This window comes from Rhea americana, unplaced genomic scaffold (genome assembly GCF_003343005.1).
Source record: "Rhea americana isolate MKP2758 unplaced genomic scaffold, rheAme1 scaffold_314, whole genome shotgun sequence".
Classification (NCBI taxonomy): domain Eukaryota; kingdom Metazoa; phylum Chordata; class Aves; order Rheiformes; family Rheidae; genus Rhea; species Rhea americana.
Window position 1 is genome coordinate 350096 of NW_028186440.1, and position 18547 is coordinate 368642.

The 18547-nt window shown below is 39.9% G+C and overlaps 1 protein-coding gene across 5 annotated transcripts in view; it reads left to right on the forward strand.

Moving 5' to 3' along the window:
• The first annotated feature begins 7786 nt into the window (after nucleotides 1-7786).
• Nucleotides 7787-18547, forward strand: part of CEP295 (centrosomal protein 295) — a 48571-nt gene continuing 37810 nt past the window's right edge. For all 5 annotated transcript variants that reach the window (XM_085310238.1, XM_085310239.1, XM_085310241.1 and 2 more), the window contains exons 1-5: nucleotides 7787-7832; nucleotides 9476-9609; nucleotides 13903-14103; nucleotides 15282-15406; nucleotides 16282-16375. In XM_085310238.1, coding sequence (XP_085166364.1) covers nucleotides 9502-9609; nucleotides 13903-14103; nucleotides 15282-15406; nucleotides 16282-16375 — 528 coding nt within the window. In that variant the 5' untranslated portion in view covers nucleotides 7787-7832; nucleotides 9476-9501. The remainder of the gene's footprint in view (nucleotides 7833-9475; nucleotides 9610-13902; nucleotides 14104-15281; nucleotides 15407-16281; nucleotides 16376-18547) is intronic.

Below are 18547 nucleotides of genomic sequence, written 5' to 3' on the forward strand. Positions count from 1 at the left end.
TTCAAGTTGAATAATTCTATCTCCTTTATTCCTAAACCACTTTTCATTTATATGGGATAAAATTTAGCTTATGGCAGGACTGAGCAGCAGATTTAAGCATGGTGACAAGTGCTGCCTGGCATTCTGCRTATAAAATTTAACATTGATGTTGTGTATAAAATTTAGCCTCTTTAATCCAAACAATATCATTGTCTGGCACTGATTCATGGCTTGCTATTCTTTGCCATCTGCAGGGGAATGGGATGCCTGACCAGCCCACCCAGCCTGTTCCAGAGGAAGCTGGTAAATAATGTGCAATACAGCTTTATTTTTTTTCCAGTACATGTTTACTCTGCATCACAGAAAATCCATTTGTCAAATACTAATTGAATTCTCCAACATTTGGTATATTTGCATAACTATTATGAAATGGAGCATTATCTTCCTTGGTATTATACCCATTTCCCTTGGATGGTGTCCCTTTAATCCATTAATCATGTTTTCTTGTATCCTCCCACAGCAGCTTAATTGCTCACATCTTGCAGAACCCCCCCTCACAAAGAAAGAAATTAGCTCTATGTAAATCTAAGGTTATTACCTTGCCTCCATAAATGTAAAACAATTAAATTATCCTCTAAAAAGGACAGTGATAAAATTCCAAATGAGCATTGATCATCCAAGGAGAAGCCAGTGGGGAAAAAAATAAATTTTTCCTTTACCAAGGGCATGTTAATGGGGCAAATGATACTGCTCACCTGTTTTTCTATTACTGCTTCTGTCCTCTTTACCATCTTTAATGTTACCTTAATCTCTTAACATCTGAAACTAAGGGTTGTATTYGATAGATGGCTCATGGCTCCATTTTTAGGGTCAATGTAGGATCATACTGTTGGGTGCATCCACTTCCTATACAGTGCATAGGCATTATTGGAACCTCAGGATAAATCTAGAGATGCCAGAGCACTAACAGGGAACCATTTTAAGTCGATGTGTTAAGGTGCAGCTATCTAGGACTAGCTTATAGGAAACGTTGAAAAAAGGAATATATGTTGAATCCTACCTCTCAGAGCTGCAGGGATATGTCCTTCAGAAAATGTATCTTTGGCCTCACATCTCTAAATATAGGAATCCATGTTTTTTTTAAAAAAAAAGCTGTAAAGCAATAGGAGTAGGTGATAGAACTGCATCCACTTAAAAGCAGTTTGGTGGCTACAACACTTGTGGAGGAAGTGGGAAAGATTCACTGTTTTTCCTCGTAAGGCAGAAAGTCAACTCTCACGGACCAGCAGACATAGATCGTTCCAGGAGGAGAGGCCAGTGAAGATAATTTGCCTTTTCCTATGAAGCTGTGCCACCACGCAAAAAATCATCTTCAAGTATCATTGCTTCTTCTTTCTCCAACCACGTTTTAAAAGAAAATAGTAATATGTTAAGTTAGTAGTATGTTACAGTTTAGAACCCTGTGTAGTTGTGTGTTGGAGGTGTTTTGAGCATGCTAGATTTTGAACCATATAGAAAGAAAAATTGCAATTCCTGAAGCTTGTTCAGGTCTAGATTCTGAGTTGTCAACCCTGTCAACACCAGAAGAGTCTGAAAGTACAAAGACCAGTGAGTCTAGAAAATTGAGGACCTTTAAAATTAAAAAATGCCGTACTTCTGGACTTCAGCAGCTTAGCGAGGCACTTCATATTTGGGATTCTGGGGCTTAGTTCCATTTATCAGACCTCAGATCAAGCCCTAAGAGACTAGGCCAAGACTGCGCACACACGCATGCACACACACGCACACACGCAAGACCTACACACTCATCCAAGCTGTCATGGGACACAGATGCTGGTTGGTAGGCTAGAGACTAAGTCATTAATCAGCTTCCCTTGCACATTTTCTTCTTTCAGACTTGACTGTAGATTGTGGACAAGAGATTGTATCTCTTTTCAGTTACTAAAAGCTTTTGTTCTTTCATCCCTTCTTGGTGTCTATAATATTTAACAAAATCACAACAAAAAAGTCTTCATACTTATAAATGGAATGGTTTCTAATAAAGTAAAAGAGCAAAAATGGAGGAACATAAGAACAAACAGATTACTACTCTATGCTCACTGCTTTCCTCTAAATACTAGTTTGCTCTTTCTGTATCATCTTTGCAGCTTTTTCCAAGTTCCTCCTCTCAGTGCAAATTCATTCACACTTCTTATAAACCTTTCTTTATCACTCATTCCTTATGTAAGGTTCTCCTTGAAACACACTTCCTCCGTAAAGCCTTTTAATGACTCCATCTATGTAATCAGTTGCTTTCTACTAAAGAAACAAAGCTAATTTGTGATAGAACTGTGATCTGCTGTATCACAGGTCTGTCTGATCAAGTAGTTTATTTGATGTAGACTGTGAAGGTCTTGATGAAGCCAAGATCCACTTTTYTACACCATAAACATTTTGCTGGTATTTCATAAACATTATTAAGTCACTATAAGATAGCTGAGGATGGTGATAAATATGTTCATAGGAAGAGATCTGCATCCCATTTCTTAGCCCTTATGTCTCCCAAAGCARTTGTCACAACTTGATACAAGCCTACAGTAATGAGAGGAAGTATCTAACATACATTTTTAGTTGCTTTATGCATATATGACTGTTGAGACAGCAAACGGGATTCTGACTGAAATCTCTTCATCAGCTATTAAATTGGCAGGACCTAACCATTTACTTACTTTTTATGATTTCATTTAGAACCTTTAACCTCTTCTTTAGTGATTTGTCGACTTAAACCCTTAAGCTATTGTTCAGAATGTTCCTATGTGAATTTTATTGCTTTTATGCCTTTGGATGTACATCTGAGGGAAAATGAAACTTGTGAAACCTCCAAGCACTTATCAACATAAACTTATGGTGGACACTGCCCAGGAAGAGTTCATGCCAGCAAACAACCTCCAGTGCCTGTTTCTGATTCCCGATGCTGTATTTCCTTCATACAAGTTAATAAGCATAAGCAATCAACAGAAAGAGACACAAAATACAAGTCATAAGCCTATTTAGGTTGGAGAAAGAATATTCATTTTAAAATTAGACAACAGCTTTATTCCAGGTTCATCTGTAGTGCAGGCTGAAAATATGTTGTTAGGTGTTAACATAGGACTAAACTAAAAAACAGCATTCTGAATCACACAAACATGGCCTTTTTCCTACAAAATAAAATTTTAAAGCATTCAAGAGTTCTTGCTAAAGTATAGTACAATCATTTAAAGAAAATACCAGAAAACCCAGCATTGTTCCATTTTATTTTCTGCTTACAGCTACCTGCAATAAAGCAAGTAACGTTCAGTTTATTTTATGAAATTGAATAAAAGTAGGTATTACAAGAAGAAACAAAAGAAGGTTAGTGAAGTAGTATATAGAACACTAGTTAAGAAAAACTGGTGAAGAACAACTTGTAGGCTCACTAGATTGAGCATAATTGGCCTATTTTTGCACATAATTACTATGTGTATTATAACAACTGGAGAACAGTCTGTGTATGGTTTCAATATCTTTTACAATGTTGAAAGTAGATTACAAGAATTTTAGTAAGAAAAATGCATGCACACYGAATTTATGCTGTAGAATTGTGCATACATTTATATCATTGTGTAGTTATCTGGACTGGTCCYTAGGACATGCAGCAGTGTAAATCCATGTGGCTCCTTTTTTGCCTGCAAGAATTCAATGCAGCTCAGCTCTTTTGGCTTCTGAAGAGGCCACTTCAAAGTGGTTGTATCCRGCATTAAGGTTAATACATGAATCGGTATGATACCATTCTTAAACACTTAGTGCCAATCTTAGCAACCAAAGGCTGGAAAAACAAAGGATGTTTTCCAAACATCTGAACTATTAAGCCAGGGTAAGGACACTAGTTGAAGCCTTTACAACTGAAAGAGGCCCCAAGATTGATGCTGATCTTTTTAACAGAGCTCCTTGACCAATGTCCAAAGAAAGAATGCAATTTTCTGTGAGACAACACTATACCTAAAAACAGTTCTGAATTCACAACTATTTCTTGATCTTGACATGATACTGATTTTAGGATGTACATTATACTTAATTACACTTAATTTTCCTTTAAACAGTTACTCAGTTTTTCATTCCTCTTGTCTTTTGTTCAGAAGTCTTTTGACCTGTAGCATCTTTTTTATGAGTATAATCTGCAAGCTGATTTTATACGGCACAGCTCTGGGTATAGCTGTTTTGGTACTTCAAAATGTAGCTTTGCAGCCTTTTATTACACAACATAGAGTAAAATAATGAAAGCTGCCTTTCCACCTATGTCAAGAAAACTTATCTCCAAATCAGTTTCAGGCATAAACGTACAGGTTATGCATGTATAGGCTGACCATAGTAGATTACTCAGACGATAAAAATAAAAACGAGTGTTTTTTCCATGTTAAGAAACATCATGTTTGCAACATTTGCATATAAAAACCTGTATTTAATGCAAACCGTTTAGCAAGAGTATTTTGTAGTTTTGCGATTGCATGAAACGGAGGATTACAAACCTTTGTAAAACCGCATCCTGCTAGCTTCTGCTGGTCATGATAATTACAAATCCATTTTAAGATGCTAAATAGGAGATAAAACAGCATGGGAAACAAAGACTCACAAATCAAAACAAAATGAACCAAAGGAAAACAGTTAAAGCTGTATGATAATGTGCCAGGTGAAACAGGGGGATATTGAATGCAGAGAAAGGCTGGTTCAAACTGAGAGACTCTCTGGTTTTATTCAGATGCTTCGGTAATAAGCAAGAGGAAGACAAGGAACAGAAAACTACACTATTGTCTAATGAGGTGTCAGAAGACTTTTTTTAATGTCTGACTATGACATCTTCTTTAAAGCCTATTCCTTCAGATTTTATCAAGGAAAATACTTAATTCTTGCAGGGTGACAAGTTCTGCTCAAGGTGCAGGTGGTCATACTATTCCATTGCTGCATCTCAAAAAAACTTGTAAACCACTGCTTCTCCACTAAAGATGCAGAAAAGCATCTAGTGCAGGGTCATCTCACACTTAMAGAGTGCAAGATGTGAATGGCCAGTAAGAATTTCTAAAGAAGAAAGGAGTAAGTGATCCTGTGTAACAATAAGAAAAGAAATATAAACTGGCACGCTCAACCTGCTACAAAGCAGGGAAACTTTGTTCTCTCCAGGCAGCTCTCAGTTTCACTAATCCTGTGTCCAGGCAAAACAGTCCCACACGGAGCACACCAAAAAATATGCCGAGGCCAACATCTCCTGCACAGGTTCCTCTGCTGATAAGACAAACGTTCTCTGATAAGGAAGCATGGACAATCCCACTCAAAAGCCACTCGCCTTTTTTTTTTTTTAAGTATAGAAGGCGTTCTGTTCCTGAAAACAAGTTCAGATCTTCCCCTGAGTATCTTGGGACTCTACAGATAACACCTGCATCAAGTGTCTTTCTTTTCCCCCAGAAAATTGGTTTAAATATGAAAACAAAGGCGGGGGGGGAGCTATTATCTCCAATTTTATGTTTGCCCAGTTAGATTAGGCAACAATATTGCTGCATCAGTATTCATCTCTTATGAAAGGAATACCATCTACTTCACAAGAGGAAAGAATTAATCCATGTCAATAATGTAGTTCAGACACACTAACAAGTGAAAGACATTAGAGTATTATTAAAAATTACTATTTTCTAAATCCCTGTTTTTAATTATATGTATGTAAATTAAGTAGTAGTAGAAATAATTCTTCTCAACTTTTTGAATAAAAAGCACCCTTTAAACAAAATTCTTACCTGGCAAATGTAGGATTCATTATAACCCTTTTCCCAATAGCCTAATTTTAGACCATATGTTTGACCTCTTTCACATTTTATAAATAGAAGGTTTTAAAATCCAATCTCAATTACTCTGTTAATAGATTGTCTGCATTTTTTTTTACCTGCTGACCTGCAGAGAAAAAGCTATTTAGAAGAGATGATATTGTAGAGAGTGCTGTCATAATGAAAATGCTGAAGGACAAAAAAATCCAATAAGAAGACTGGGAAACATATTTGGAAACACACTACTCAAGTTTAATTTTTTCAGTATGCATACTGTGTAGCACCTGGGTGTCTGCAGAGTACAATCAGGTATTAACTACTTAACAGCTATTACAGTCAGCAGCTTGCAAACAAGTTGCAAGCACRTGATACAAAGCAAATTATCTCCTTAACTGATCCCATAGCACAGAAATCTGAATAAGAAGGCAGTTAGCAGTAAAATGCAGAAGACCGTGAAGAAAATACATCCAGCTCCCACATGACTTCTTCCCACACTTAAARCTTTTGTTTTGCAGTTTGTAGTTTTCCCTACATTTTATGTGCAGGCATGCATCTGCAGGTACTAGGCCGCTAAGCTTTACCAAGTCATCTCAGGTCTCCCGATTTCCATCCTGCAGAGCACAATATAGCGGGTTAATTTGCCAGYTAGCTCATAGTAAAAAATCACCTTTTCCTTTCTCTAGAAGAAACTGCATAAAATGCTGTATTTTGCGCTCACATTTCATTATAAGACAACTGATTCTCTCCTGTGTGCCTGTCTGATTACAGGTCATAGGCATTTATCCCCCTTTTTGCAGCAGCAGCTCAGACCCTGGGTACATATTTAACAGGAAAAAAACAAACAAAACAAACAAACAAACAAACAAAAAAACATTCTGGCACAGCCACTTTTGCTTCATCTGCATGTGGAGCAGAATTGTTTCTCTAAACACGAGTAACAAGTTTTTGCTGCTCCTTATAAATCAAGGATATCAGATGACTCGACTTTCAAACCCAAACTGCTGTAAATCTCACACATATGACAAATGGTCTCTTTTGTAATGAAAACTAAAACATGAGAATAAAAGCAAAGAAGCAGAGAAGTATTAGACTTACAGGACCAGGAATTAGTTTCAAAAAAGTTTCTGAAAGATCAGCACCAGCTTGAGAGAGCAATATAGACCCACTCGTTGTAAAGGCAATTTAACCAGCCGCACACAAGCCTCAGAAAAGAGGCAGAGTAGCACGAGAATCCAACTAGCATAGTCTAAATTCACTTATTTTACTCCTACAGGGCATCAAAACCAGCTGTGAGCCAGAGTCACGCAGCGGAGGAAGGGTGAGCAAAGAGGCAATGCTCAGCTTTATTTTYCCTCCCCAATTCCCGCATTTCTAAGCCAGCTAATAATACCTGTTCTTCGTAATAAACCCCTTGGGGTATGTAGCCAAGATTGCCTGATAGAGCGGAGCAAATATTAATCGTGCCTAAATTAGTCCCTAGGGAGGGACTGACTGAGAATGGATGGCTTGAGGGGCAAGCGGTGACCTGAAGCGTGGCAGAGCCTCGCTCAGGTAAGAGGCACAGAGCAGGGAACTGCGCCCGGGCCTGGCAGGGGAAGCACAGCACAGCCAGCTATCGCGTCGCTGCTCTTTCGCGGTAGTTAGAGTAAAATGAGGAGTGTCTGTGTGTGAGTGTGTGTCTGTCTGTCTGTCAGTCAGTCAGCGAGGCCCCCGCGCTACTTTTTGCCGCTTTCAGCCCCACCGGTCAATCACGGCMTTCCTCATCTCCTATTGGTCATCCGGAGCCCGGGGGGCGGAGCTCATGGCTGGGCGGAGGGACGGGGTGCCCGCTGGCGCAGGCGCACCTCGGGCAGCCTGAGGCGCTGAGAGGGGCGGTGGAGCGGCGGCGGCGGCACTCCGCATGCGCAAAGGGCGCGGCCCGCGGCGGGCGGCCCGGTTTCCCGCCGCGCCCGCGGCCATTGGCGGTTGGGTGCGAGCGTCGGCGCTGACGCAGGCGCGCGAAGCAGCCGTTGGCGGCGGCGGGAGCGGGCGAGGTGGCGGCGGGTGCGTGCGGGCCGCTGCGCAGGGCCCAGTGGCTGGGGGGGAGCGGGGCCTCCGGCGGCACCTGCTCGGGAAGGGCGATGCGGGGAGGGCGCTCCGCGAGCGAGGGCCGGCAGCGGGCGGCGGAGCGTGCCCGGCGGGGCCCGTCCGTCCGCGCACGGCCGCACGCCTCAGGGCGCGGCGCGCTCCGCTGAGCCCCCGGCGCCCGCCGTCGCTTTAACCCCGCTGCTGCCCTTTCTGGCTCCGAAGAAGAGCTTGCGCGCTCCAGAGGCTGCCTGTTCGCTCGCTGTCCTGGTCAGGGTAGTAAGAGATGCTGTCGCTGCTTAGGAGCACCTCCGTAGCACGGTGTTGCTGGCTCGTTTTTAAGTGTTGCGTGTGTGCTGAYTGCTTTCCACTGCACCTGAATCTTTGGAGTGTGTAATCTGCTTTTGTTCTTCTCCATTAAACCTTAGATCTTTTTGACTTTGTATTATTCGTGCTGTAGGTTTTCCTTTCTTCAAGTGTGAAGTAAAGTGAAATGCAGTCTTTTGCTCTTCATCTAGTAGTTCTGATAAACTTCTTATTTGCACTGTATGAGCTTACTAAGGGATGGCTAGAAGAAGTCATGGTATTTTTTCCTTGCTTATCCTGCAGTGAATCTTGGGATCCAGTGGTTTACTAAGCCTGCATTAAGTGCACCTCATAACAAATTATTCCCTTTTTATGCTTTATCTGACTACTTTAGAGTTATGTTATTTTGGTATCTATGATACTGAAAAGAAACCTTTTCAGGTATAACAGAAACTTAGTTATGTTGGTTACAATTGTTGCCTGGGTTGTTAGCTAGTAATAGCCCTTTGATCTTTAAACAATGGCTTTTGAAAGTTCTTGTCTTTTTATTTTGGGAGAGGATTTGGAGGAAAAACTTTACAGGCTATTAACATTTAAAGACCAGATTTATTTTTATTCCCCCCTCTCTTTGAGTGGGTTTGGACCAGGCTGTATATTAAGCTGAAAAACTTTCTGCTGTGAGGTTAGAAATGGAAATGATAATTGTAAGGAAAATGAGAAATGATCTGCAAAACCAGTATTGTTGTCCTGCTGCTGATTCCACAGTAAAATCCAGGGGGAAACATTATTTTAAAAAGCTACTTAAGGAAATTGAACTGAAAAATTATCAGATRGAAATGTTGGTGTTCTAATGGAAAGCAGACTTAATGGACTTTCACAACCTTCTGAGAAGGAGGTGGTTAACAGTTAGACTGCAGTCTCAGTAGCTTGTATCTTATAATTGATTTGTACCAAAATATTCTCATACAACTATGTAATCTGCTTACTGTACAGGTGGTGTGTGTTTTGAGTGTATAGGGGAGTTAATATATTATGAATGGAATAGTAATTATTTTCTGTCATACAGTTTCAGGAATGTGAATGTAATACCTACTCTTTGCAGAGTATACTACATGCATAATAGTTCAAAACCAGTATGTTTTATTATGATTATGAAGAAAATGCCACTAGTATTGAGTGAAATTTGTAACAAGCATGAACAGTTGCACCCACCTTCACAGATATTATATATCTATAAGATTGTGGCAATATTTATTTCTTATAGATGTTTTGCTAATGTTTATGTCTAATGTTTGTTTTTCATATTGTTCTCACAGAAAGTTGATTGTTAATCTTCCCCAAGATGAAGAGGAAAGTGACAAGAGTTGGGAAATTAAGGTTTAGTCCTAACGAAGAAACTATGCTTTTAAAAGAAGAGTATGAAAGAAGAAGAAAACTGAGGCTACAGCAGGTATGCCTATGTCTTTGCACTAGTTGTCTGTTTCATTTTATGATGTAAAATACTTAAAAATGTATTTCTTTTACTGAATTATTTCATGTAAGTTAAATAGTGCAGGGTCATTATAATTGTGTATTAAATTTGTATGTAGTTCATGAATTATTTTCCTTTTCTCATGTTTCTTTACTAGTAAATGCTTGTTTTGCTTTTGGTATCTTCTGTCCTTACTAGGCTAATTTGGGCCTCTATTYCAGAACTTCTTTGTTCTTGCCAACTTAGGTCTTTATTTTTATATAAATTTTCATCTTTGGCTACCATTTCTATTTGTTAGTTAACATGTAGATATGTCTTATTTTCTGTCAACGTCTTTTGTGCAGAGATTCATATCTCTGACTTCCAAATATTTCTTCTGTCTAATCACCACCAAAACAAGCTGGCTAATACAAAACTTCACAGCTTTCCAGTAGACTAAAAGAGTTGTTACATCACGTAGTAGCTCTGAATGCTTTTAAAATATTCACAGAATGGTTGAGATTGGAAGGGAACTCTGGAGATCATCTAGTTCAAGCTCCCAGCTCAAGCTGGGTCACCTAGAGCGTGTTAGACAGGATGGCCTCCAGGCAGGTTTTGAATATCTCCAGAGAAGGAGATTCCACAGCCTCTCTGGGCAACCTGTTCCAGTGCTCTGTCATCCTCTCAGTAAAGAAATTCTTCCTCATATTCAGGTGGAGCTTCCTGTGTTTCAGTTTGTGCCTGTTGCCTCTTGTCCTGTTGCTGGGCACAACTGAAAAGAGTCTGGCCCCGTCCTCTTGACAGGAGAGGAGAGGGGAGCCCTTAAGGTATTTGTATACACTGATTAGATCCCCCCTCAGTCTTCTCTTCTCCAGGCTAAACAGGCCCAGTTCTAGCAGCTTTTCCTCATAAGAGAGATGCTCCAGTCCCCAGTCATCTTTTTGCCCCCTACACTGGACTCTCCATTTCTCTCTCGTACTGGGGAGCCGAGAACTGGACACAGTACTTGCTATGTGGACTCCCCCCTTGACCTGCTGATGACACTCTTACTAATGCACCCCAGGATACCATTGGCCTTCTTGGCTACAATGTCATATTGCTGGCTCATGGTGAACTTGTCCAGCAGGACTCCCAGATCCTTCTTTGCAGAGCTGCTTTCTGACAGATCAACCCCCAACCTGTAGTGGTGCATGGGGTTATTTCTTCCCAGGTGCGTGACTCTGCACTTGCCTTTGTTGAACTTCACGAGGTTCCTCTCTGCCCAGTCCTCCAGCCTGTCCAGATCTCTCTGAATGACAGCACAGCTCTCAGGTGTATCAGCCACTCCAAGCAGTTTTGTATCATCAGCAAACTTGCTGAGGAGGCACTCTGTCCCTTCATCCAGGTCACTGATGAATAATTTGAACAAGACTGGCCTCAGTACTGACCCCTGGAGGACACTGCTAGCTACAGGCCTCCAACTAGACTGCTGCTGATGACAACTCTCTGAGCTCTGCCTTGAAAGGCTGAAGCCAGTTCTCAATCCACCTCACTGTCCGCTTGTCTAACCTACACTTCCTGAGCTTGTGTGTCAAGTTTGCCTGAATGATCTCTAACCTGATCCTCTTCAGCCAAGGGAAAGTCTCCTTTCTTCAGACTTTCTCCCTGTTCTCCAGGTTCTGGGATTCCTGAGGACTGTTTTTAACAGTAAAGACTGAAACAAAGAAGGCATTCAGTAACTCTGCCTTCTCTGTATCCTTAGTCACCAGAGTATCCGCTCCATTCAGCAGCAGACTCATGTTTTCCCTAGTTTTCCTTTTRCTACTGATGTATTCGAACCCCTTCTTGTCCTTGACATTCCGTGCCAGCTTAATACCAAATGGTCCTTAACCTTCCTTGTTTCATCCCTGCATACTTTTGACAGTGTTCCTATATTCCTCCCGAGTGGCCTGTCCCTGCTTCTACATTCTGTGTACTTTGTTCTTCTGTTGGAGTTTTGCCAGGAGCTCTTTGCTCATCCATGCAGGTCTCCTGCCCCCTTTGCTGTACTTCTTACTCGTAGGCATGCACTGCTATTGAGCTTGGAGGAAGTGATATTTGAATATTAACCAGCTTTCTTCGACACCACTTCCTTCTATGGCCTTAACTCCTGAGACTCCTCCAAGTAGGTCTCCGAAGAGGCCAAAGTTTGTTCTCGTGCAGTCCAGGGTTGTGATCCTGCTTATTGCCCTGCTTCTTCCTCGCAGGATCCTAAACTCCACCATCTCATGGTCACTGCTGCCAAGGCTGCCCTCAACCTTCACATCTCTGATCCACATCTTGTTAGTACAAGGTCCAGCAGCAGACCTCTCCTTATTGGCTCCTCCACCACTGGTGTCAAGAAGTTATCATCAGTGCTCTGTAGGAGCCTCCTGGACTGTTTGTGCCTTGCTGTGTTGTCTTTCCAGCAGATATCAGGGTGGTTGAAGTCCCCCACGAGAACCAGGGCCTGCAATTGTGAGGCTGCTTCCACTGTCTCTAGAAGACCTCATCGATTTCCTCTTCCTGGTCAGGTGGCCTGTGGTAAACACCCACAACAGTGTCACCCGTTTTAGCCTGCCCTTTAATGCTTTTGCATAAGCTCTCGACTTGCTCTTCGTCCAGCCCTAGGCAGAAATCAATACATTCCAGTTGCTCTCTCACCTCTCTCACCACCTCATCTTCCTGGTCTCTCTTTCCTAAAAAGCACGTAGCCATCCATGATGTCATTGCAGTCATGTGAGCTATCCCACCCTGTCTCTAATTGCAGTGAGATCGTGGCCGTGCAACTGCATACAGATCTCTAATTCTTACAGTTTATTCCCCATGCTACATGCGTTGGTTTGCAAGCACTTCAGAGAGGTAATCAAGCATGCAGGTTTCCCAGGAGGAGTGCTAGAGGATCCTCTATAGTCATGTGATGTGAGCACTTCTGKGGTTGTGAGCACCTGCTGGAGACCTCCTGACTTGAGCCTTGGTTTTGTTGACCACCCTKTCTCTACAACTCTCCCCTTCCTCCATTTTTCCTAGATTAAAGCCCTCCTTACCAGACTGGCCAACTTGCTGGCAAAGACATGCTTCCCGTGCTTAGTGAGGTGGATCTCATCTCTCCCTATCAGGTGCTTATATTCAGACAAGGTCCTATGATCATAGAAACCAAAACCCTGTTGCCAACACGAGCAGTACAGCCAGTTGTTAACCTGGAAAGTCAGTCTGCTTCTTTTTGCATCCTTTCCCCTCACTGGCAGGATTGAGGAGGAAATGATCTGGGCTCCCAGACCCTTGACCACCATCCCCAGAGCTCTGAAATCCTATGTGATGGTTTCCAATTTGCCCTTGGTATTACTAGCAGCCACATGGAAGAGCAGAGGGTCTGTCTGGGCTGAAGTCTCTGACACAGCTGATGCAGTAACTCCAACAGCTCCTGGGGAATGTGCTCTGTGGCGTGTTGTGACCGTATCTGAAGAAGCAGATGCTTCTAGGATTTGAAACAGAAGTGTCTTCTGCATGAACTGAACGAACTGCTGCATCTGTTCGCTACCTTTGTTAGCTGCACTCCTTTTATTGTTCCTTTTAGGATTAATTTAACCAAAGCATCTTTTAAGTTATTTGTAGCCCAGCTGTCAATTGTCTAGTCTTTCTTCCATTTCTGTTGTACTTTGCTGCTGTTAGGGCATGTGACTATTTTCCCCTTTTTAGTCTTACTCCTTTAAACTCTTAAAATTTGCCTTTCTCTGCGCTATCTCACACAACCTATTTAGGTCTCTCACATCTTCAAAAATACACATCTTCAAGAAGATTATATGTACTAATCTTCCAGCCTCTTAGGCTTTTTTTATTTTAATATGCGTTTCTCTTAGGAGAGAGAGTCTTTTTACTGACAAAGTGGAAAAATATTTAATCAAGCAATATAGTTGCTATTTTTCCTTACAGAAATATGTTACATCATTAAAAGTTATTACAAAATCATTGTATTCCTTTCCTTTGGAGGGAAGGTTATTCCAAGCCAGTTATGTATTTTGATTGTCGGCTGTGTGTCAGTCTTTAATAATAAATATAATTTTATTAAATGTTTTGGTTTAAGCCCAAAGACCAATTATTAAAGATGATTTTTGGAAAAGGGTAATGGCAGTGTTAAAACATGTTTGAGATAGATGTAGTTGTAATGGAAGAGCTGGTGAGACTGAAGGTGGTAAAGTAATAAGTGTAGGAGAGTGTATTGTGGAGAGATCTGCTGCCAGAAAGAATTACTTTTCTGTTTAAGTTGCTGACAAAACATAAATGCTATTTCTGCAGGTTAGGGAGCAAGAGAAGTATATTGCCTTGCGGATAAGACAGGAGGTAAAGCAGAGGAGAGAAGAACAACTTCATCAGTTAGAAAAGGCATTGAGAGCTGAGTGGCAGAAAGCACAAGATGAGAAGATTAAGGCCTTAGAAAAACTGTATTTATCGAGCTTAAGAGCTGTTGGTGAGGGACACAGACAAGCCAAGGAAAATGTAAGTAAAGAGCATAATGTTGTTGTCATAAAAATACTTGATGTTTTAGAAATACTAAGTTTGTAGGGTTTTTAATTACTTGTTTTTTTTTTATTCTTGATATTACTGTCATAATATCTGAAGAGAGAGTTTTTTTAAGAATGGAAACTTCACAGGAAGCGTTTACATATTCATATGCAGACGTTAGTCTGTGGGACCAGGCATGGTGAGAAGGAATGTAAATTTTTTATTTGGAAAGATTCATAGTCATGTTATTACAGGATGGACATCCTTATATGTCAGAGCATAAGTAATTCCATGATTTTTAAGAGGCTGTTTATCAGTCTGTGTGTTATCTTTTTCTATGCTGAATGACAAACTTGTGACACTTTTCTTCAGTACTCAAGTGGCATAGAAGGTCTTAGTAAGGGCTTCAAAGGCCTTTGCATGAACTCCAAACTGATGTCATTTCATAATTCCATTTCTATATGCTATTTTCACTGTCTTCTAAATCCTGTAACTTACGTAGACTCTATTAGAGATCATGAGGTTGGGGGTAGGAATCCTCTATGGGTTTGAATGTGGATCAGGGTTGTAGAAATCAAACTCTGCAACAGATTTTTCATGTAACTTTAGTAGACTAGCTTAATCCCTGAATTTATCAGTTCTTCCTTTAATGCAAGAGAAACAGCATTGTGCTTTTCCCCATATCTCAACAACTATAACTTGTTTTTGAAGTTTTTTTTGGGTGCTAAGATGAAAGGGTTTGTCGAAAACTGTTGGAACGCTGTAGTGGGAAGATAATGAAGATTATTTGTTAATGCACAAGTGTTGTAATTAATGACTGAGATATAGTAATATCCTTTCTCTGTATACTTTAGCAAGTTTGCTAAAATGTTAAGTACATTTACATTACTGTTTTTTTATTAAAAAATATTCAAAGGGAAGCTAAGGTTTCCTCATTGATATTTGGTTATATTGATCGAGCAATGTGGCAAATCTGGTACCGCTGGTAGTAGATGAGGAGCGAATAAAGATGGTAAAGAAGGAAAAATTTTTATTCTAATATGCAAAAAAGTATTTTTCAAGCTCTTTTTCTTTTTTTTTCTTACTAGCAGTACTTATTTGAAATACCATGCTGATAATATGAGAAGTAATTAAAGTCCTGTATTAAGTGCTTATAATATTTTATTGGAAAGGAACCTGATTTAGAAGCTCTGGCAAAGCAAGCAGAGGAAAGGAAACAAAGAGCTGAGAAGAGACATAGAAAAGCCCTGAAAGAACAGAAGTACCAAAAAGAAAAATTACTTCGTGAGCAAGCCCGGTATGCGATAGTAATGTAGTTTTATTAAGCCTAGAGAGCACTCTACAGTTTCACAAAGTGAAAAGCAAAAATCTTGATCCGTCTTGTTTGGAGCTTTTCTTCAATTTTGAAGTTTTAGGAAATTAGAGGACTAGAGCTTGAGGACAAACATACGGATTTTGGTAAGAATTGTATTTTTAAAACAAAGATAAAAGGTCAAGTATACTAGCTGACCTGACAGACCTCAATGGACTGAGGAGCCTTTTATCTCTATATTGCTATTTTTGATCCTGATTGTTGCCTGGCAGTTGTTCAATGATACATAAAATGAGATGCTCTCAGTCCAGTTCCTGGTGAAGAATTAGCCACTTGAAAAAAGTGCCTGCTGTATTTGTCACTATCCCTCCCTTCTTGGCATTTTTTTCCTCTCCATTGGATAGGTTCAAACTTGAGCAGGTGTGAAAAAGAACTTTGTTCTTTTGGGGACAATGGTACTTGAATAGAGATGAAGCCTACTGATGAGATGCTTAGTTTTGTATACATATGAACAATTAAAATATGTTGAAGTGATGCAGAACTTTCTGGAAACTTATGTGAAAGTAGGAATTTTACTTTGTTCTTGTAAAAATTCTTATGCGGAAGTTTTCTTAATGTTTTTGTATTACTTCAAGAAATTAATTTTCCAGTGCTGCCTTCCATCATCAATTGTTGCCTTTTTTTAGTATGTTTACCCATYCCTATCTCCCAAAGTTAAATAGATTCAGAAGTTCGTTTGATTTTTATATTTGCCTTTTATATAGTGCTGTCATTATTGCTTGAATAACTTTTTCCCTCCTCTACTTCACCTCCTTTTTTTACTTTTTCTCCTTTCTCTCTCTCTCTCTTTCTCTCTCAAGACGAATCAATGCACGTAAACATGCTCTGGATGTGGAAAGAGAAAGAGCTGCCAAAGTTGCAAGCCTACCACCTCCTCCACCACATCCTCTTGAGGTGTGTATTCATGATGTGATAGTGGTCATAATTTCAGGATACAATGTCAAGGAAATGAAAGAATTGTCTATTGCAGACTTTTTTTTTTTTTTTTTTTTTATATGTGGTTTTATTTCTAATAGCCAGCTGAGGCCTTACTGCTGTGATTAATGTGCTCTTTCAACCTTATGTGATCTCATTTTCATCTAATAGCCTTAGTAGTATTAAACTTTACAATGATCTTTCCCAGCATATACATACCATCCTAGCCTTCTGTTATAATGATGTAGTAGTAGCATTGTATTTTGATTAGTTCAGTAACAAAGCTGTAGTATGATTTTAGCTTTTCAGCTGTTATTTAATTTCTTTGTTTCTGGAAGAGAGCATAAAAAGCATGGCAAGCTGTTTAATTTCAATAGGGAACCAGTATATGAGGCTACTGAGGGGGAAAGTAGATAGTAAACATAGTTTTAATGCTTTACTGTGCCTGTGTTTTTTTTTTCCTTTTTCTTCTAATGTGGTGATTTTACAGCTACTTCTTGGATGCTCTCCATAGCTATAGAACGATTCAAGATTGCATGTCTAAACTTCCCCAAAAGCATATGATGAGCATTTCTACTTTGTAGTTAGCTGTAAAGTAACTTTATTAATACACAGTTAAAATTGGTGTGTGAGGTGTCATGCCCTTTCAGAACGTTCAGTGATATTCATGTAACCAAAAACCGGAAAATAAAGGATTACAGTATACAGTAATGCAAGGTTAAGCTGGTCCCTCTTGGAGCCACTGGAAGTTATCAGTGCTTTTCTCAGCTACATCTGTTATGTAAGGTAAAGGTTATTGTGTTGGAAGATGGTAATTTGGCAGTGCTGTATATGAAGAAATCAACTAAGCTCTGACACCCCCTTACCCACCTTGGGTTTTCAGAATGATTAAAGAAAGAGGTGTTCATATGCCTTCAGTTGCATCCCTTGGGACATACATACTCATCTGCAGATCTTGTCACTTGCTACCTATGGGTTTTCTTACTATAGAATTTGAGCATCAGTGAGGATTAGAGAAAATGTTTCATGGGAGTGGTAAAGCTTAGGGTTATTTATGGCTTATTTATTATGATGGTGTTATTTATTATAATAAAGTATGCAGAGAATTAGAATTCAGATGGAAGAAGGTCCTGTGTAGTACATTCCAGTTAAATTCAGCGCTTGCTGCAGTTGCCCTGTGTGTTGTTGCAAGTGACACCATCGATATGTTTGTAGAGCAGAGTTTAGGCTGCATCAACTTAAACCTGGACTCTTCATTTTATGGGTTTCAGATGCTTGAGTTTTGCTCAATTTTCCCTTGTTGGAAGAGTCTGAGGCCAAGAGCAGAATTTGCTCTCTTGTAACTTTTGCAGTTTAGYGTGTTGCATTTTGTTACTTTCTTTTTAAAGAAATACATTTCCTGGTGGTGGCCCAGAGTCAGCTGCAGTTAGTGTGCAGATTTGTAGCTGATACAGTACTATATTTTCATAGCTATTAGACTAAGACTTTTCCTCTAACAACCTCWGCAGTGTATCTCTCTTGCCATTTACAAATGGAGAATTTCCTTCTTATTCTTTAGTCTTGTTTTGCCAGGAGAAGCAAGAAGACTTGATTCAGGTTTCCCCGGATTCTGCAACACTTGCGTACGCAAATGTATTGGATGACAGGTTCTGGTCATATCCTGTTTCAGTATTGCATCAGACATGTCCTTTCCATAGCCTCTTCAGAAAACCTGACTTTAGCTTTTTTAGTAGTTTGCAAACATCTGGATTTTTTGTAGTACTTTGGATTCATGTAAGACATTTATGCTCTGACAGTGGCAGATTGAATTAAGTTGGTAGACCTATTGGATTTCTGCTTAAGGAAGGGTTTGCATTGCATTAATTACAGCACAAAGTATCATTTTGATCCATGTAAAGACTGACTGGCTACAAACCTGTTTTTGCAATTTTCATCTGTATGAATTTTGTATGAATTCCATCTGTATGAATTTTAATCCTATTCCCATAGCTTTATGTAGCTGCAGAGGACACAAGCTGAAGGTTTTTTTTTCTTCTTGGAAGCATAATTGGGTGCCAGATACTCATCTCTGTAGTTACTGCATGGAGTAAATGTTAAAYAATTGAATTATGTGGCTTATTCCTCCTTCTGCATAGAATAAGCAAAAGATAG